The sequence below is a fragment of the Musca autumnalis genome, unplaced genomic scaffold, assembly GCF_047663935.1.
Source record: "Musca autumnalis isolate F117 unplaced genomic scaffold, ASM4766393v1 scaffold_1, whole genome shotgun sequence".
NCBI classification, from domain to species: Eukaryota; Metazoa; Arthropoda; class Insecta; order Diptera; family Muscidae; genus Musca; species Musca autumnalis.
Window position 1 is genome coordinate 62,979,389 of NW_027411644.1, and position 21,820 is coordinate 63,001,208.

The 21,820-nt window shown below is 37.9% G+C and overlaps 1 protein-coding gene across 4 annotated transcripts in view; it reads left to right on the forward strand.

The window, feature by feature from the left end:
• Positions 1–20,587, forward strand: part of kat-60L1 (katanin p60 ATPase-containing subunit A-like 1) — a 42,247-nt gene extending 21,660 nt beyond the window's left edge. For 2 of the 4 annotated variants that reach the window (XM_073978192.1, XM_073978174.1), the window contains exons 2-4: positions 15,914–16,146; positions 16,217–17,305; positions 19,566–20,587. In XM_073978192.1, coding sequence (XP_073834293.1) covers positions 15,914–16,146; positions 16,217–17,305; positions 19,566–19,891 — 1,648 coding nt within the window. In that variant the 3' untranslated portion in view covers positions 19,892–20,587. The remainder of the gene's footprint in view (positions 1–15,913; positions 16,147–16,216; positions 17,306–19,565) is intronic. The other 2 variants (XM_073978203.1, XM_073978181.1) reach the window with 1 other exon arrangement.
• Positions 20,588–21,820: the final 1,233 nt, after the last annotated feature.

The following is a 21,820-nucleotide window of genomic DNA, read 5'->3' on the forward strand; positions in this document are numbered from 1 at the left end:
TAAAATAGTGTTACAACAACAACAACAACTTCCCTAAAAATCTCATTGTAGCCGCAGTAGATTCAGGCATTTAGATTATAGATCGTAGAACTGCAAGTTTTGGGAATATTTTAGACAAACATGTTGTTGAACAACTAACGAAACAAAACTATTTTCCATGAACATTCCAGAAGAGAGAGGGGAAAGACTCTTATTCACATCGGTTCAAATTGGTTCAGTGATATGAAACCTACTTTTTATCGTTGAGTCCAAACGTCGTGTCTTACAAAACCACTTGTAGAGAAAGTTTTCATGGCACGAAATACTCAAGAAATTTAGGCCAACATTACATTGAGGGGATTTGCACCGCCGAAATTGTTTTATGGTCTGGTCAGAAATTGAACCTCAGATCTTCTGAGAGCAAGGCGGATGTGCCGGACCACTGCACCACGGTGGCTCCCAATGAACGTAATGAACTTTACCAAGGCAAATTTGCGAAGCTGACACAGATGTCGAATTTAGACTTTAAAGGCCTCGGTACACAATATGCATAAAATTATTGCTTACGTTATATCTGCTAAAATACTAAAAAAGAATTTAGGTCTGCCGTCCTTATTTTTTACCTGAAAAGACCAATATGACGAAGTTGAACAAGGTCTCGAAATCTTTTGCAAGGTACGGTGATTCTCAAAACATTTGCGGATCACCCTACCGTCTACATGAAAAACTGTTAAAAGTGAACAAGTCTAATGGGAGTGAGAGATTTTAGTGAAGATAATGGTGCAATATGAAGGTGACGATACCACTTGTAAAGAAGTTATACATGGCTGGAATAACATTACACTGAGAAGCCTATTTTGTCACCGTTAAAAAAATATTATGTTGCCTGGCCTGAGGATCGACGGCCACCACGGATCCCCCCCTTTCATGAAGCCATAACTATCCCATACCAGTCGTTCATAAAAACTCCCTCCTGGTTTTCTATAAAGACTCTCTTATGGTGTTCTATAAAAACTTCGTCTATAAAAAGTCCCTTCTGGTCGTCTATAAAGACTCCCATCTGATCGTACATAAAAATTCCTTCTGACCATCTATAAAGACTCCCTTCTGGTCGTCTCTGAAAACTCACTCTGGTTGACTATGAAAACTCCCTTCTGGTCATCTATAAAGACTCCCTTCCACTCGTCTATAAAGAGTCCCTTCCCTTCTATAAAGATTCCCTTTCACTCGCCTATAAAGACTACATCTGCTCGTCTATAAAGACTCCCTTCCACTCGTCTGTAAAGATTCCCTTCCACTCGTCTATAAAGACACCCTTTCACTCGTCTATAAAGACTACCCTCCACTGTTCTATAAAGACTGCCTTCTACTCATCTATAAAGACTTCCCACCACTCGTCTATAAAGACTGCCTTCCATTCGTCTATTAAGACTGCCTTCCACTCGTCTTTTTCCCTTCCACTCGTCTATAAATATTCCCTTCCACTTTTCTATAAAGTCTCCCTTCCACTCGTCTAAAAAGCACCCTTCCACTCGTCTATAAAGACTGCCTTTCACTCGTCTTTTTCCCTTCCACTCGTCCTTTTCCCTTCCACTCGTCTATAAATATTCCCTTCCACTTTTCTATAGTTTCCCTTCCACTCGTCTAAAATGCCCCCTTCCACTCGTCTATAAAGACTCCCTTCCACACGTCTATAAAGACTGCCCTCCACTGATCTATAGAGACTGCCTTCTACTCATCTATAAAGACTCCTCACCACTCGTCTATAAAGACTGCCTTCCACTCGTCTATAAATATTTCCTTCCACTTGTCTATAAAGACTACCTTTCACTCGTCTATAAAGACTGCCCTCCACTGGTCTATAAAGACTGCCTTCTACTCGTCTATAAAGACTATCCTCCACTCGTCTATAATGACTGCCTTCCAATCGCCTATAAAGAATCCCTTCCATTAGTATATAAATACTCCCTTCCACTTGTCTATAAAGACACACTTCCACTGGTCTATAAAGACTCCCTTAAACTCGTCTATAAAAACTCCCTTCCACGCATCTATAAAGACTCCCTTCTGCTTGTCTATAAAGACTCCATTTCACTCGTATATACAGACTGCCCTCCACTGGTCTATAAATACTCCCCTCCACTCGTCTATAAAGAGTCCATTTCGCTCGTCTATAAAAACTCCGTTCCACTCTTCTATAAAGGTATCCTTCCGCTCGTCTTCCGCTCTTCTATAAAGACATCCTTCCGATCGTCTATAAAAATTTCCTTCGGGTCGTCTCTAAAGACTCTCTTCTTGACGACTTTAAAAACTCTCTTCTGGTCGTCTGTAAAGATGCCCTTCTTCAACGTTTTATTGGGTTTTACCGTACAAAGTCCATAAGCCGTTTCTTTTGTTGAATCTTTTTTCTCATATAAGACCCACACTATTTTTCACGTGCAAATTAATTGATTTCCCCAAACAATCTATCACCAGTATGGTGATACTTTACCTCAATTTTATGTTTCGACTTTAAACTGACATCCTTTTCATGCGGCCGGCCGGCCGCCACACACATCTATGTGTGTGTGTCTTTAACACATAATAAATAAACAGCCTATAAGGCATTCACCTCCTTCTTTTCTAAAGGAAGGATGTCATTGTTGTTATTATTCCACTCTAGTTTTCTTGTTGCTGTTGTTTTTCATTCTCATTCTCTTTAATTGTGGACAAGTCATAACATGTGTACTCGATTATTAAACAAAAGTAGGGTATCCGTTTTTACTAAGAATAAATTAAAATTGAATAGAAGAAGCAGAGGCAATACCGAACCAAATACAAAAAATACTAAGAACAACAACAAACGACAAAATAACTATAACAAGTCTATTAGAAAAACAACAGCAATGTGTTTTAGCTAAAGTATTGAACGATGAACTCAATTCAAAATACCATCAATTACCTTTATTTTTTGCCTCCTTTAACGAGAAAGTGAGGAGAGAGAACATGAAATAAAAAAGACAGCTCAGCATGAAGGGGAGAGATCTAAAGAGGGGCCGCTGAACTATATTTCATAAATAAATATGACTAAATTATTAGGCAAATGACCCTGAAACACATAGCGGCAGCAATGGAATGGAAAATTGAGGTCAATAATTAGTTAATTAACCTAAATTCAATGCGATATTTTTGATGTTCTTCAAAAGGTACAGAACGTGAGTCTGAGAAGTCATAACATTAGCCATGAAGGCCAATTTCACATAATCTAAATCTATTTTCTATAATTTGAAATACTTTTTTTTTGATAATGTATTTTTAATGTGAATAAACAAACACATTAAAAATGCCGGGATCTGAAACTAAGAAAACAAGGGGGAATATTGAATTTGAATATGTATGTCAAGAAAATTTTCAATTAGTCTGTAAGGTGGATCCGAAAAAATGATTTCATCTTAATATTTCAGATTAATTTTTCAGATTTACTTTAAAAATAACTTTTTTCGATTTTTTGGAAGTTGGGACAATTTTCCAAAAAATGCTACAACGACCCACTAAAAATAAACAGAATTCTCAAAGCTTTTTCAGACTCTCTTCGGATTGGATGTATAAATATTACAATATGAAGAAAAGTTATCGTTAAGTATACGCTACCATAGGCAAATGAACGCGTAGTCAAAAAAATACTCTCACCAAGTGTTGTTGTTGTAACAGTGCTTTTATTTTATGTCTGTAAGTTCATTTTCTGCTTAATATAGCTCTGGGGCTATCGTCAGTTCTAGGAATGTGACTACTTCGATGGGATGTAACCACAGATCTGCTAGAGTTAGTTGTGTAGGTTTAGCAGGACAGTCGAACAGGAGCGGTATATCGTGTGGGCCCGTGCCATAAGCCGGACAGATGTTTTACACGGTATCATCGACCCTTGCCCTATAGTAATTCAGACGGCTTATCCATGCCGAGCATAGTGATTAGGATGGCTCTCACGATAACACCCGAGGCAGTACTGCAACGAAGGCATGGTCCACTGAAGACATGAGGAGGCACCCAATTGCAGTTCTTAAGGCGGCATTTCGACAGGTTTCAATATTCTTCCATCGCGTTGTAGTTATATTCGCGGGGCAAACTGGCGCCGCATATCTTACCACAGACTGATCTATCGCGTTATATGTATGTGGTAAACAAAGCCTCTTTATCTGCATCACAAGTGCTACAGGCTAGAGATTTGAGGCTCTTGTTCCTACATCTACATCTCAGCTACTCGCAGATATGTTGCATGAGCGGACGACATCAACATACTATCGAATGTGACCTCTAGAATTTTGGGGTAGTTTGTGATAGGAATTCTGTTACCATCAACAATGACATTCAACTCAGTTCTCATCTCTGCCCTCCATGAGGTGAACAGAGTGGCCGTAGATTTAGTGGCGGATATTTGTATATTCCTCGCCTGGAAAAGGTGGTAATATCAGTCAAATAGGATTTCAGCCTTTCACAAATGACATTTGGGAAGGTACCTGACACCAAGATCGTACAGTCATCCGCAGAACGTTACAATCTCAATGCCGCATGGTGGGGGCAGAATACAGAAGAGGTAGAGGTTAAACTGTTCCTAAGATTTCACCCTTGGGGAAACCTTGTTCCTGAATTCCGTTTCAAACTTGACCGGAAGGTTGTCTGCTCGATGTCCTCAAACAGCATGGAGTTTTTGACCTGATCAAAGGCTTTTAGTAAGTCAAGCGCCACCATCTCTGTTCTATCACACGGCTTGCTCTGGTTGAGTCCTCGTGGAGACGGCGTGCAGCGCTGTTGTCGTGTTGTGCCGCTTACGGAACCAATGCTCTGACCCTGAGGATAACTAAATCCTCAAAGGTCGAAATCGGTCTGAACGATTCACCTTTGCTGGCATTCTTGCCTAGCTTCAGTAGCGAGACCACTCTGCCCATTTTCCAGACATCGGGAACGATGTGGGTGGCTAGCGACAGTTTGATAATTTTAGTGAGATACTCAACTCCCGGCGAATATCCAGCTGTTTCAGCACTACCATTGAAATTCTTTGGATGATTTAGCGTTCCTGATGACAACATTCGCAACATCATCCATTGTAAATTGTGGTGGTTCATCTTCGACAGGAAGAGATATAACGCGACGTAGTTCTCTTCCCTTCGCCCTATCACTCCCGGGGTGCTCGACAAACTGTCAGTTGAAATAAATTGCACACCTCTTCGGATAAGTCAGCGTAACGTCGCCAAACGTGACTGTGGTCGTATCTTCCTACTTTCCGGGGTGCGAGAGTGACTTAACCGTTGCCCAAAATTCACTTGTTCCGGCTCCAGTGTTGGAACTCTACAAATGATTTAACCACTTGTTCCGCTTATGCTCACCGATCAACCTGTTAACTTTTAGTGTCAGCTCCCTTACTCTGCGGTCACCGGGGTTGGCACGACAAAGGTCATCACGTTTATTTATTAATCCCGTCGTCTCCACTGGGAAGATTGGTCTCAATTCGGGTATTCCATCAGCAGCTATATGGCGAGAAGCTGTAGCAGTGTAGCAGAACCTCCTTTCTGCTATCCGAACATCAGAAGGGTTGGGCAGATCTCTAAAGCGGTGATTAGTGAATTCTCTGAAACTCGGCCAATTATCTTTTCCATAATTGATGAAAGTGCGGTGTTCAGATGTGATGAAATCAAGAGGTCTGCTCTCCGTCAGCAATTGTGGGTAGATGATCTGATCCAAGAGAAAATATGCATTGCCAGGTTAGGTCATTTGTCAGACCAGGTGATACGATAGTTATGTCTGGCGAACTGTGACACTCTTCGCTAAGTCTGAACGTAGAGCTATCAATCTGCTCAGCCAGTACTATACCCCTCTGGTCGTTTCCGAGGACCGAATACCATAACCATAACTCATAACCTTCCAAAATCGGGCTAATGTTGGGGCTATAACCTGGAGTACAGCTATTTATTGGCGGTACGTACCAGAGTACGGTTTGAATGGCGATTTCATTGCCTTTGAATGCATTCACAGAAACCATTGCCTATTGTCGACAGTTCACATCACTTTAAAACAACAGCACACTACACCATTCATCACAAGAGTGTAAGACGAAAACAGTGCACTGCATTGCTTGCCTTCTCTCAATCACACCTAACACACCTAAATGGCAGCGAATGGTGTGAATGGTCAACATTGTTGATTGAAAGAAACATAGGAGACTTTCTTATCGATTATTTTATTACAGGTTTTTCTTGTATTGCATAATATGGGGACTGATATGTAATTCAAGATTATTTAAGAAAAAATAGTATTAATGCATATAATAAAAACGTTAAACCATATCGCTCATTTACTCAAAAAGTGACATAACTAAAAAATGCGGTTTCTGAGTTAACAATTTCTATTTTTTGTAAGACTTTACTTTACAAATTTCCATGCCTATATCTCTAAAACTCAACGAGATACAGCTCATTTACTACGAGTTTGGCATAATTCAACAAACATTGTCTTGAGTTTATGAAGCACTAAAAGACTTCAAATCATGGTCGATCTTGCACTGAAGTTTATATCTGATATCTGGCTAGATGCTTGCAAAATATGGTGCAAGTAGTTTTTTTATTTTTTGTGTAATAGTCTTCCTAAATTGGAAAGCCAAATTTCAATCGGTAACTTAAAATGCGTTTTTTTCGAAACTCCATTTTTGAGATGTGGCACTTTTTGAGTAAATGAACGATATTCTGTTTAATAGAAAGTATTTACTTAACATGTTACAAAAAAAATAACTGAAGTAACTAGGATATAGCTTTTTTTAGATATAGTATAAGACAAAAATTTACGATTTAATGACCAGTTTATCTAAGACATTGTTGCTCGCGTCTTTACGCTGCCGTAAATGCAAGATTATTTTAAGTGTTGTTAATACAGCTACACACCGAAGTTTGTTGTAATCTTTGAATTCATTTATCTTAGAAAATTTTTAGAATTACTATTATTTACAAAAAAAAATATAAAATATCTAACGTAAACTCATGAAAGACGAAAATATAGATTTCTCTTAAATACAGTTGTGAGCAAGGATATTTCAATTTTTTCCTTTTGATGAAATGATTCATATATTTTTCAAAAACCAGAAATTTGGTAGTAATTCGAACGAATTTAAATTCCAATAGCCTCAGTGAAACAGGCCACTTAAAAAATACTTGTATTCGAAACCAAAAACTGATAGATAAAAACTATTGTCAGATTTAATAAGTGAAAATGGCGTCAAGTTTGGTCGGACCGAACTTTATATACCCTCCACCATAAATAATGTTGGAAAAGGTTTCCGCAGAATATATTGTTATTTGAGAGATCCCATCATGAAGAAGAATATAGTTATTGAGTCTAAGAGAAAAATTATTTTCAAGTTTTTATTGCAGTTAATTAACTTAATTATTTAAATTATTTGTTTATTTCTAAATGTTTAGTAAATAGATCTTACTATTTCGAACAACCTCCTCCGAACATTTGAACAACCCCTCCGAACTTCCGAACAACCTACCCCGAACTTCAGAACATACTCCATCAAATTTCCGAACAACATCCACCGAACCTCCGAAAAACAATTTCCGAATTTCCTAACATCCTCTTCCGAACTTCCTCCTATCAACTTGCCCTTTTCAACTTCAACGGAACCCCATAACCTTATTACAGCCAATTTAGATCGAAAATGTAAATAAAAACTTTAAAATAAATGAAATCTGCTGGTACTGTTATATGGGGGCTATACACAAACGTGGACCTATATACACCGATTTTTTATGAGAATGTTTTCTTAGCTCTTAATAAACACAAAATACCAAATTTCAAATAAATTTCGGGGCATATGGGGCTAATACCTTCAAATTTCATTAAAGCGTCGACGCGTGTCTTTGTAAGGGAACTATACGAAAACGTTGATCTTTATAGCCCTGTTTCATTACAAAAAGTTCTGCAGACATACCTACAATAGATTTCAATAAAAATTGTATCCATCTAAAGTGATTAACACAGATGGGCGGACGTAGAATTGTTCGCTGATCAAAAATATATATACTTTGTTGGAACCAAAATGATTATTTCGAGGAGTATATAGTATAGAGGAGGGTATAAAATTACTCGCCAATATGTGTTAGAAACACTATAAAATCACATGAAAGACAATTTGTGTTGACCAGTCTATTAATTAGATACGCACATTGCATTATAGTGCAATAAAAAGGCAACGAAAGTATAGCGAATACAGTGAATGATTTGTTATATGTACTGCAATTTTGTTGCTTGACATGTAACGGCACTAGAAAAATAGTGTCGAAAGAAGGCAATCATCAAAAATAATGAATGCACGTTAAGCAATAACATCAGTTGATATTTGCGAATGAATGCATGTCAATAGCAACGAAAGAATGAATGCATACAAAAGACGAATCATCTCAATCTGATCTCTGGTACGTACACGTTCAGTAACTCTATCTCGACAGTTCCACACCTGACTGCAATCCCCATACATTCCATGTACGGGTCATTATAGCCAGCCTCAGTGAAGCATGTCTATATAGTCTATCTTCTAACAATCTATAAAGCCCAGGAACAGCAGGGAAGTTCATCTATAATGGGAGTGGCCTAAAAAGATAAATTTCAGCACGTCTACAAAATCACCTTTAAGTCGTCCAGGAATACTCTTTCGTGGTCGTCTATATTAAGTCTCCCTTCAGCTCGTCTATAAAGACTCCCATCTGCTTTTTTTTTATTGATACCACTTTTTGGTCGTCTATAAGGACTTATTCCGCTCGTCAGTAAAGCCTATTTCCGCTAGTCTATGAATTCTCTCTTCTGGTTGTCTATAAAGACTAGAAAATCTCAATTCCGCTCGTTTATAAATACTCCCTTCTGATCGACTATGAAAACTCCCTTCTTGTCGTTTATACAGACTCCTTCTGGTTACCTATAAAAAATTCCTTCTTTTTTTATTTAGTTGCACTACGGTCGTGCTACTCCATAGATGGAGCTTCTAGCAAACACAAATATTATAATACATTTAGTTTACATTACATTTTTCATACTTCATTATAAGGAATCTACAAAAAATCTCCAATTGACTCTATCCTGCGCCATGTGCCGTATTTGGGACCAGGATAGACCACGGTTTCGGTGTTCAGTTTCCACTGATCTATGCCAAGTGCTTTTTTGTCTGCCTACATTTCGTTTACCTTGCGGGTTCCATTGCAGACTGGTTTTAGCGATGTCGTTGTTGTTGTTGTAGCAGCTAGAAACCTACGTATAAGCATAGGTTTTTTGCTGGGTTGGCAGCCGCTGGCCGAAACACAATGGTTTCGGGTCAATCCGGTACGAAAGAACCCGCTGCCGTGGGATTGTGATCGATGTCGTTGACACTTTTACGTAGAGTGTGTCCGATCCATGACCACTTCCGCTGTCGAATTTCTTGTGCTATTGGCCTCTGGTTACTTATCGTAAGCAAGTCGCTGTTGGTAATGCGGTCGGGCCAAAATATTCTGTTTATTTTTCTAAGGCATTTGTTTACGAGTACTTGGAGCTTCGTTGTTACTGCAGTTGTTACCTTCCATGATTCGCAGCCATATAAAAGAACAGATTTAACGCTAGAATTGAATATTTGCATTTTATGCCGCTTTGAAATTTGCGATGAATCCCATACTTTAGCAAGGGAAGCATATGCGCCGTGTGCTTTGTTTATACGATTTGCCACGTCTGCATCCGTACCACCGTCAGTTGAAATGTTGCTACCAAGGTATAAAAAGCTATTGACGTCAGCAATTTCAGGCCCATTTAGGATTAAAGGAGATATGTTCGACGTTCTGATTCGCATTGATCTCGTCTTTGAGGCATTTATTTTTAGGCCGACTCTACGACCATTTTCATACAGCCTGTCCAGTTTGCGCTGAAGCCCTTCAAGCGAGTGTGACATTAAGCAGATGTCATCGGCGTAGTCCAAATCGTGAAGTCTTTGGTTAAGATGCCATTGTATGCCTGATGACGCTTCCTCGTTTGTAAGCTTTAGGACCATATCCAGTACGATTAAAAAAAGAACAGGTGAGAGGGTGCAGCCCTGTCTAACGCCGGTTTTTATAGTAAATGGCTTGCTCTCTTGTCCGTTGAAGCGGACTTTGCATGGTGCACCGCGGTATAATTCCTTTATTAGCGATATTAGCTGCGCCGGGATGCCGATGTTATGTAATGCTGACCAGATGGCGTGCCTGTTTATAGTGTCAAATGCTCTCTCGAAGTCAACAAAGAGTAGAAAAAGTGGAGAGTTGAACTCGGATGACTGCTCTATAATTATACGTAAGGTGTTTATGTGGTCTATACATGAGCGGTTCGGTCGAAAGCCGCTTTGTTCGTTGCGGAGGGATGACCCGATGGTTGGAGATATCCTGTTCAGTAAAACCAATGCGACCACTTTGTTAATGGTGTTAAGAAGGGTGATGCCTCTCCAATTGCGGCATTCTGTCAGGTCGCCTTTCTTCGGTAGAGTTATGATAGTTCCTTCTTTCCACTCATCTGGGAATCTGCATGAGTTCCATGCCTCAACTATAAGGGGTAGAACAGGGTTGGCTATGGATGGAATATTCTTAAAGATTTCGGGTGGGAGCATGTCTGATCCAGATGCTTTACCATTTTTTAACTTTGACATAGCGTGTATAATCTCAGTGAGTGTAGGTGGTGACGTCCTTATATCCCGCCTGGGATTTCTTCTGGTTGAAATCGAAAGCGGACTAAACGCCCCCTAAGTTTTAAAAACTCTTTCCATCTTTCCAATTGGGCGTCGGTATTTGTTATCAAATTACCATTGCTGTCTTTGATATTTGCTTTAATTGTTAGCTTTGTACCGTTCAATTTTTTGATCGCTGCATATGCTTCACGTGTTTTGCCAAGAGCTGCCGCATTCTCAGCCTGTCTCGCGATGTCTCAGAGCGAACCATTTTTTAATCTGTGTTTCGAGATTGTTGTAGTTGTTTTTTATTTGTCTGATTTGTTCGACAGATTTTGCTGAAAGAAGGTCTACTTTGGCTTTTTGCCGTTCTTCAATTATTAACCAGGTGGAGTCTCTGATCCACGGTGTTGTGTGGTGTTTACTAACATCTAATGTCTCATGTACCACTTGGATAAAGGTATCTTTTATGTTTCTCCAATTGAGGTGGTCTGACTGGTTCAGTTTTGTATTCAATGTGGCACTGAATTCATTTGCAGTTGTAGGATGTTGTAGGCGATGTACATTAAATCTTTTCCTTGCATTCGAATGCTTATAGTTCGCCATGGGCCGAAATTTTATAATACCGACCAGTAGTTGGTGGTCAGAGTATATATCAGCGCCCCTTATGGTCTTTACGTCTAATAGGCACCCTAAGAATTTTCTGCTAATCAGTATGTGGTCTATTTGGTTTCTAGTGACACCGTCTGGTGATTCCCACGTGTACTTATGGATGTCTCGATGAGGGAATCTAGTTCCACCGACGTAGAGTTGATTGCCCATACACAGATCTAGAAGACGGTTACCATTGTCATTAATAGCATTGCCTAGGCCTTCTTTACTAGGCGTTTACACACAGACAGTATTGGCAAGACAATAGCAAAGTTACAAACCATTTTCACCAATACATTCATACTTTTCTCTATACATATTTAAAATTTTTATAAATGTATTTGTGAAAAAGGTTTGTATTTTTGCTATTGTCTTGCCAATACTGGCATTTGTAAACGCAGGGTTACCCATGATTGCTAGTAAGTTTGTGTTGTCAGACCCAACCTTAGCATTGAAGTCTCCCATTACTATCTTAATATCGCTTTTCGGTATGTTCTTCATTTCGGCATTGAGTTGCTCATAAAAGGTATTTTTTGTCTTCATTGTCCGATACTTTTGTGGGAGCGTAACACTGGATTATGGTAAGGTTTCGATATTTAGTGCGCAAACGAACTGCCATTAATCGTTCCGAAATTGGTCTGAAGTCCAGCATAGCCTTTCGCATTTTATCAGTGAGCAGCAGAGCGACTCCGTTAACGTGGTTGTTCTGATTTCCACTGAAAAGAAAGTGATGGCCCGTTGATGTTCTCATTTCACCATTGTTCTTCCATCTCACTTCACATAAGCCTAGGAGGTCTAATCTATATCGACTCATTTCGCGACATGTTTGAGCCAGCCGAGATGGTTCCAGTAGCGTCCTTACATTCCATGATCCGAATTGTGGCCGTGTGTGAAATCCAATTTACTAATCCATTTCTAATTATTTGCGCTGTTTCGTTGATAATATGTTTTTTGTGCTTCGACTTATCAGGCCTGCAAGCAACCTCCGTTTACGTTGCCCCTGCGGCATTCCTTCTGGTCGTCTATTATGACTGCCTTCTGGCCGTATATAAAGACTTATTTCTGTTCGTCTATAAAAACCGCCTTCTGGTAGTCTATAAAGACAGTCTTTTGGTCGTCTATAAAGACTCCTGATCGACTATAAGGACTCCCTTTCGATCGACTATAAATACTATCCTTCGCTCGTCTATTAAGACTCCCTTCTCGTCGTCGCTAGGCTCTCTTCTTGTCGTTGCTAAACACTCCCTTCTGGTCATCTATAGTCGTCTATAAAGACCCCCTTTTGGTCGCCTATAAAGACTCCCTTGTGGTCGTCTATAAAGACTCCCTTGTGGTCGTCTATAAAGACTCCCTTTTGGTCGTCTATAAAGACTCATTTCCTCTCTTCGATAAAGACTCCCTTCAGCTCGTCTATAAAGACGACCTTCAGTTCGTTTTTAAAGACTCCCTTCAGGTCTTCCATAAAATACTCCCTTCAGCTCGTTAATAAAAACTCCCTTTACCACCTCCATAAAGACTCACTTTGTTCGTCTTTAAAGCTCCCTTTCGATCGTCTTTAAAGCTCGTCTATAAAGACTCCCTTCGGCACGTATATAAATACTTCATTCTGCACGTCTATAAAGAATACCTTTTGCTCGTCTATTAAGAATCCATTTCGCTCGTCTAAAAGAGTCCCTTTCGTTCTTCTATAAAGTCTCCCTTTCGTTCTTCTATAAAGTCTCCCTTTCGCTCGCCTATAAAGACTTCTCAGCTCGTCTATAAAAACTCCCTTCTTGCCGTCTATAAAGACTCCCTTTTGATTGTATATTAAAACTGCCTTCTTGTCGTATATTTAAGCTCCTTTCGGCCGTCTATAAAGACCACCTTCTGGTCGTCTAAAAGGACTCCCGGTCTTCAGTGGTCTCTCTCCATTGATCATCTATATAAACTCCCCTTAGTGTATACTTTATGCCGTTTACTTAATTAGTGTGTATATCTTAATTTCGTCAATATAAATATTTATTAATTTAATACTGAATTGATATTTATAAACAAATTCACTCAATGTGTGCATACAAATTTACCTGTCTAAATCAATTATATTGTATTAAAATCTCATTAGCTTCGCACATACCTACATATGTATTTATATTTTACTCGTATATCCTCTCTATAGTTCAAATTATTTTATACTACCTATAATGTAATAATAATCAATTTTTGCCAACTATAAGAAAAACAACAACAAAATATACCACGACACTCGGTGACAAGTTCATTGAACTATAACAACAGCGGCGCCTAACAATAGGCAACACTTTAGCTCTTAACAATGAACACCAACAACATTCATTCGTTTTAATAACGGAGGGAAAGTACTAAAAATAAGTTTAAAAAATATTTAAACCCACAGTGAATTCAATTAAATCACATACATATGTATATCCGAAGGGGCATTTGGCAGCCAAAGGCATACAAATGTCTGTATGTAATTGAAATGGCAGGAATATTCATATTTCATCAGTGAAGACGGGAGTATAAGGTCGCCATTTCGTGTTTTAATGTCGTTGGCTTTGACTTTGTCTATTAGGAAAATGTTAGTTGTTGTTATTTTTTTCTTTCTTATTTTGTTTTTATTATCCTTTGCGGTAGGTTGTTGTCTGCAACACAAGCAATAACGATGGGCCATTCCCCAAACCCTTTAAGCTCCATATAATATGGCCACTTAATATGTGGTCGTTAGCTAAATTGTAACAGGAGCGTTTGGGGTCCTTAGGGTGTTTTGCTACAAACCAAAATGCAAACTGTGTGTATGATTTTTTTCTAATGTCTGATAGAATGATTGTTCACACGAGTATGTATGACATGAATGTATGTTCATGTCATGTAGCGGTATTCTAAAAAGCAAAATGGAATAAAGAATATAACCATGATTTATAACCTAACAAATTTTAATTTTTAGGTTAAAAGCCATAACTTTATTAAAGGAAATACTTGGCAAAACCTTGGTGTAGAGAGTCTAGGACAAAAAATAAAAACAATAATATATTTTCTTTTAAGGACGTAATGTAATACTTATTGATTGCGCCTATCATTCTTGAGCATTATTGTAACAAATTGCTGGGAAGCAGCTGTCAAGGATACTACATATCAACATGTAACCTAACTTTTGTCTTATTATACATAAGCCACATAAAAATATCACTTTTAATCAACTCGTTTTTGTTAGCTCAAATGGTATTTTAGATAACACAAAACCTCCACCAACAGATTATGAAAGAATGTCAACAAGTCATCATGCAATATTACGAAAATGAGAGAACAGCCAATGAACTTTAATTCCACTATGGTTGAATGACTTCTACTATTAGAAAATATTTATCAATTTTTTAACGTAAAGTTGGGAACATTTTAGGTTAGCTTAATGAAGCATTAACGGAAGCTCGTCTATAAAGACGACCTTCATCAGCTCGTCTATAAAGACGACCTTCATCAGCTCGTCTATAAAGACGATCTTCAGCTCGTCTATAAAGACGATCTTCAGCTCGTCTATAAAGACGATCTTCAGCTCGTCTATAAAGACGATCTTCAGCTGGTCTATAAAGACGACCTTCATCAGCTCGTCTATAAAGACGACCTTCATCAGCTCGTCTATAAAGACGACCTTCATCAGCTCGTCTATAAAGATGACCTTCATCAGCTCGTCTATAAAGACGACCTTCATCAGCTTGTCTATAAAGACGACCTTCATCAGCTTGTCTATAAAGACGATCTTCATCAGCTCGTCTATAAAGACGACCTTCATCAGCTCGTCTATAAAGACGACCTTCATCAGCTCGTCTATAAAGACGACCTTCAGTTCGTCTATAAAGACGACTTTCAGCTCGTCTATAAAACGATCTTCAGCTTGCCTATAAAGACAACCTTCAGATTGTCTATAAAGACAACCTTCAGTTCGTCTGTAAAAACTCCCTTTCGCTCGTCTATAAAGAAGACCTTCAGCTCGTCTATAAAGACGACCTCCAGCTCGAATTTGAAGGCGACCTTCAGCTCGTCATAAAGACGACCTTCATCAGCTCGTCTATAAAGACGACCTTCATCAGCTCGTCTATAAAGATGACCTTCATCAGCTCGTCTATAAAGACGGCCTTCATCAGCTCGTCTATAAAGACGACCTTCTTCAGCTCGTCTATAAAGACGACCTTCATTAGCTCGTCTAAAATGACGACCTTCATTAGCTCGTCTATAAAGACGACCTTCATCAGCTCGTCTATAAAGACGACCTTCATCAGCTCGTCTATGAAGACGACCTTCATTAGCTCGTCTATAAAGACGACATTTAGCTCGTCTATAAAGACGATCTTCAGTTCGTCTATAGAGACGACCTTCAGCTCGTCAATAAACTCCCTTTACCTCGACCTGTCTATAAAGACACCCTTTCGCTCGTCTATAAAGGCTCTCTTTCGCTCATCTTTAAAGACTCCCTCCAGCTCGTCTATAAAGACTATCTTGGGCACGTCTATAAAGACTCCCTTGCTCTCTCTTTATTCTCCTTTAACAATGCTATTGTTCTCTTTATTTACCTCTCCAATAATAAAGTATTTTTCCCCTATTTTATTCCAGCACCTCTTCAGCCCCTCCCACTGGCCTCTCACACATGGCACGCATGATGGATTCTCTGATATTGGATCAATATCCTCCATTTGCCTTTACGAAAATCACTACCACACACCGGCCGACAAAAACAGGCAAGAAAACCGAAACTACAAGGACAACATCTATGAGTGGATTGGTGCCGTCTCAGTCTTCAACAAGTATTGGAACAATGCGACTCAAGAGTCGTATACCCACACAAGGTAACAACTCATTCACTGTCTTCTTTAATGGCTGACACATAGTCACTCTCTCTTTCTCCCTTTCTCTCAGAAGTATCACCACAACCGAGAACAAATACAAATCTGCCTCCAGCTAATGGTGCGGCGGCAGCGGCAGGCAACCCGAATCCTTTGCAACATGCAAATTCCACAACATTTAATACACACAACGATAATCGCTGGATATCTTCGTTGCGGCGCCGTGATCCCGAATTACAGCCCACGTTGCCCTCAATAAATCTCAGCCACCATGGCAGCTCCCATAATGTGGCCACAGCTGGCCTAACCGATCGTGCGGAGAAGCGCAATTCACGTTCATTGAAAACTGCCACTATGCCAAATCGTAAAAGCAGATCAGTGGAGCGGGTACGAGCACGCAAACTTATGGTTAGCTCTCAAATAAAACCCAAGGAGAAAATCAAGAAGAATTCCATTGATGAAAACTCAAATTCGGATGATCAAGAAGCTACCTCATTAGAAGAGAATTCCACATCACAAAGTACTCCCAAGAATTCACCGAAAACTTCCACAAAAGCGAAAACATTTTCCCCGGCTGGTTATGAACCACATTTGGTGGACACCTTGGAAAAGGATATTTTACAAAAGAATCCGGGGGTGAAGTGGACCGATGTGGCTGGGCTGAATGAGGCAAAATCAATATTACAAGAGGCTGTGGTATTGCCCATTATAATGCCGGATTTCTTTAAGGGTATACGTAGACCATGGCGTGGAGTGTTGATGGTTGGTCCCCCGGGAACGGGTAAAACCATGTTGGCAAAGGCTGTGGCCACGGAATGTGGTACGACATTCTTTAATGTATCCTCCTCCACATTGACTTCCAAGTATCGTGGGGAGAGTGAGAAATTGGTGAGGTTACTCTTTGAGATGGCACGATTTTATGCTCCCAGTACAATATTCATTGATGAAATTGATGCCCTGTGCTCGGCAAGACGCAGTGATTCAGAGCATGAGGCAAGTCGACGTTTCAAGGCGGAACTGTTGATACAAATGGATGGCTTAAATGTCACCATGCAGGAGGAAAAGATTATAATGGTCTTGGCAGCCACCAATCATCCATGGGATATTGATGAGGCATTTCGCAGGAGATTTGAGAAAAGGATTTATATTTCATTGCCTAATGGTGAGTTGGGGTGGAGCAATAAGAAATTTTTGTCAATATAACCAAGGCCTTAAGGCGTGGATTTTTTAAGATTTTTTTTTTCAATATAACCAAGGCCTTAAGGCGTGGATTTTTTAAGAATTTTTTGTCAATATAACCAAGGCCTTAAGGCGTGGATTTTTTAAGAATTTTTTTGTCAATATAACCAAGGCCTTAAGGCGTGGATTTTTTAAGCATTTTTTTCAATATAACCAAGGCCTTAAAGCGTGGATTTTTTAAGAATTTTTTGTCAATATAACCAAGGCCTTAAGGCGTGGATTTTTTAAGAATTTTTTGTCAATATAACCAAGGCCTTAAGGCGTGGATTTTTTAAGAATTTTTTGTCAATATAACCAAGGCCTTAAGTCGTGGATTTTTTAAGGATTTTTTGTCAATATAACCAAGGCCTTAAGGCGTGGATTTTTTAAAAATTTTTGTCAATATAACCAAGGCCTTAAGGCGTGGATTTTTTAAAAATTTTTGTCAATATAACCAAGGCCTTAAGGCGTGGATTTTTTAAGAATTTTTTTGTCAATATAACCAAGGTCTTAAGGCGTGGATTTTTTAAGAATTTTTTGTCAATATAACCAAGGCCTTAAGGCGTGGATTTTTTAAGAATTTTTTGTCAATATAACCAAGGCCTTAAGGCGTGGATTTTTTAAGAATTTTTTTGTCAATATAACCAAGGTCTTAAGGCGTGGATTTTTTAAGAATTTTTTGTCAATATAACCAAGGCCTTAAGGCGTGGATTTTTTAAGAATTTTTTGTCAATATAGCCAAGGCATTAAGGCGTGGATTTTTTAAGAATAACCAAGGCCTTAAAGCTTGGATTGTTTAAGAATTTTTTGTCAATATAACCAAGGCCTTAATGCGTGGATTTTTTAAGAGTTTTTTGTCAATATAGCCAAGGCCTTAAGGCGTGGATTTTTTAAGAATTTTTTGTCAATATAGCCAAGGCCTAAGGGCGTGGATTTTTTAAGAATAACCAAGGCCTTAAAGCTTGGATTGTTTTTTCTCAATATAACCAAGGCCTTAAGGCGTGGATTTTTTAAGAATTTTTTGTCAATATAACCAAGGCCTTAAGGCGTGGATTTTTTAAGAATTTTTTCTCAATATAACCAAGGCCTTAAGGCGTGGATTTTTTAAGAATTTTTTGTCAATATAACCAAGGCCTTAAGGCGTGGATTTTTTAAGAATTTTTTATCAATATAACCAAGGCCTTAAGGCGTGGATTTTTTAAGAATTTTTTGTCAATATAACCAAGGCCTTAAGGCGTGGATTTTTTAAGAATTTTTTGTCAATATAACCAAGGCCTTAAGGCTTGGATTTTTTAAGAATTTTTTGTCAATATAACCAAGGCCTTAAGGCGTGGATTTTTTAAGAATTTTTTGTCAATATAACCAAGGCCTTAAGGCGTGGATTTTTTAAGAATTTTTTGTCAATATAACCAAGGCCTTAAGGCGTGGATTTTTTAAGAATTTTTTTTCAATATAACCAAGGCCTTAAGGCGTGGATTTTTTAAGAATTTTTTGTCAATATAACCAAGGCCTTAAGGCGTGGATTTTTTAAGAATTTTTTGTCAATATAACCAAGGCCTTAAGACGTGGATTTTTTAAGAATTTTTTGTCAATATAACCAAGGCCTTAAGGCGTGGATTTTTTAAGAATTTTTTGTCAATATAACCAAGGCCTTAAGGCGTGGATTTTTTAAGAATTTTTTGTCAATATAACCAAGGCCTTAAGGCGTGGATTTTTTAAGAATTTTTTGTCAATATAACCAAGGCCTTAAGGCGTAGATTTTTTAAGAATTTTTTGTCAATATAACCAAGGCCTTAAGGCTTGGATTTTTTAAGAATTTTTTGTCAATATAACCAAGGCCTTAAGGCGTGGATTTTTTAAGAATTTTTTGTCAATATAACCAAGGCCTTAAGGCGTGGATTTTTTAAGAATTTTTTGTCAATATAACCAAGGCCTTAAGGCGTGGATTTTTTAAGAATTTTTTGTCAATATAACCAAGGCCTTAAGGCGTGGATTTTTTAAGAATTTTTTGTCAATATAACCAAGGCCTTAAGGCGTGGATTTTTTAAGAATTTTTTGTCAATATAACCAAGGCCTTAAGGCGTGGATTTTTTAAGAATTTTTTGTCAATATAACCAAGGCCCTAAGGCGTGGATTTTTTAAGAATTTTTCGTTAAGGCGTGGATTCTAAAATTTGATTTTTTTTTCTTCTTCTTGTTTTGTAGAGGACACTCGCTCGGCTTTGTTGAAACTATGCCTGAAAGATGTCAATCTAAGTCCCTCCCTGGACACCAATATGATTGCCGATCAAATGAAGGGTTATTCGGGTTTTGATATCAGCAATGTTTGTCGTGATGCTGCCATGATGCCTATGCGCCGTCAAATATTTGGCCGCACCCCTGATGAAATACGTCAAATACGCCGTGAAGATGTTGATCTCCCAATCACTTTACAAGATTTCCAGGATGCCATGCAGCGTACCAAGAAAACCGTGTCCATAGATGATGTTAATCGTTTTGAAAAATGGATGGAAGAATATGGTTCATGTTAAAAGGATGATAAACGTCAAATACACATACATATATCAACATGGAAAAGAATATTGCTCACACATATACACACACATAGATACATACATACGTTTATATAACAAGACCAAAAGGTTATGTTTAGTTTGTTTGAATTTTGAAATGCTGGAATTTTTCTAACTTACTATTGCAATTTTGGAACATTAGAAATGTTGCGTTTTATAAAATGATTACGAAATTATGGTAGCGCGGAAAGCCATTGTTACAACTCCTACTCATTAATAACTCAGCTGAAATATTCGAAAAGAAATCTCAAAAAGAAAGGCGTGTTTAAAGTTTCAAATAATTAAAGATATTGAAAATTTAAAAGATGGTTTTAAAATCTATATCTCTCTAAGATAATTTGAATTCAAGATCTTACCACCCACTCTTATAAACATTTTATTTGAGGAGTTGCTCAACCGCTACTGAATTCAAATTTAGAAAATAAGTTGTGATTTTTGTTGCTTGTTTTGGTTGTCGTTTTGAAACGTTTGTATTTTTGTGAATTTTCTATTAAATAATTTCTTATTAGACTTCCATAGTGCTATATAAGACAACATATGATCGATCCTCTCTAATATTAACTTGTATTTTTTTGCACAATATCCTGTAAACCCCTTTAGAGAATATATAAGCAGCCTCTATTAAGAAATAAATCATTTTATATTAAAACCCAATATTTTGTTGTTTTTGTATACATCTATAGATGATAAGTAATGTAGACCGGATTGTTGTTGTAAGTTCTACAAGGTCTTCATGTTTGACCCACCTAATAGGAGTGGGTGCCCCCTAAATCGTTCTTGTGTGCCTAGTTTGGAATGCCACATTGACCGAAATCTCCGGTGGATGTTCATTCAAGACCTTTTTCGAGCTAAGAGTTCTACCTCTGTGTCCAACTGTATTATGGCTACCTTCAGCGAACGATTTGACAAGTCCGGTGGTATAGCGTGATGAATTGCCATTAGGTAGCGTCTGAAGTCTCTTCGGATGTGTCAAGGTGGAGAGGCTTCCTGTAGAATGGAATAATTAGGCCGTTCAGGCTGTTGACATGCCATCAGGAATTGCCTGGTTGGGCCCTGATTGAATCTCTATGGAAATGCTGAAACAGCAGGATGCGAGTATCTCTCTAAAGTTCTCAAACTGTCGCTTGCCTCCCATCGATCACAAAAGTGGATTTTTTAAATAAAACATTTTTTGACCCTACATCCGAACATGGATTTTGTAATATATATTTTTTGATCCTACATCCAAAGTGGATCTTTAAATAAATATTTTTTTACCCTACATTCAAAAGTGGATTTTTAAAAAAATATTTTTTACCCTACATCCAAATATGAATATTTTAAAAAATATTTTTTGGTCTTCACTCCAAACGTGGATCTTTTAAAAATTATTTTTTGACCCTACATCCAGACGTGGATTTAAAAAAAATATATTTTTTTTTTGACCCTACATGTAATGTGGATTTTTTAAAAAAATATTTTTTGACCCTACATCCATACGTGGATTTTTAAAAAAATATTTTTTAATCCTACATTCAATCGTTGATTGTTTAAAAAATATTATTTGACCCTACGTCTAAACGTGAATATTTTAAGAAATATTTTTTGACCCTAACTCCAAAAGTGGATCTTTTAAAAATAATTGTTTGAACCTACATCCAAACGTGGATCTTTTAAAAATTATTTTTTGACCCTACATGTAAATGTGGATTTTTAAAAAAATATTTTTAACCCTACATCCAAACGTGGATCTTTAAATAAATATTTTTTACCCAAAATCTAAACGTGGATTTAAAAAAAAAATATTTTTTTTGCCCCTCTTCTAAACGTGAATATTTTAAAAAATATTTTTTGACCCTACATCCAAAAGTGCATTTTTTAAAAAAATAGTTTTTGACCCTACATGTA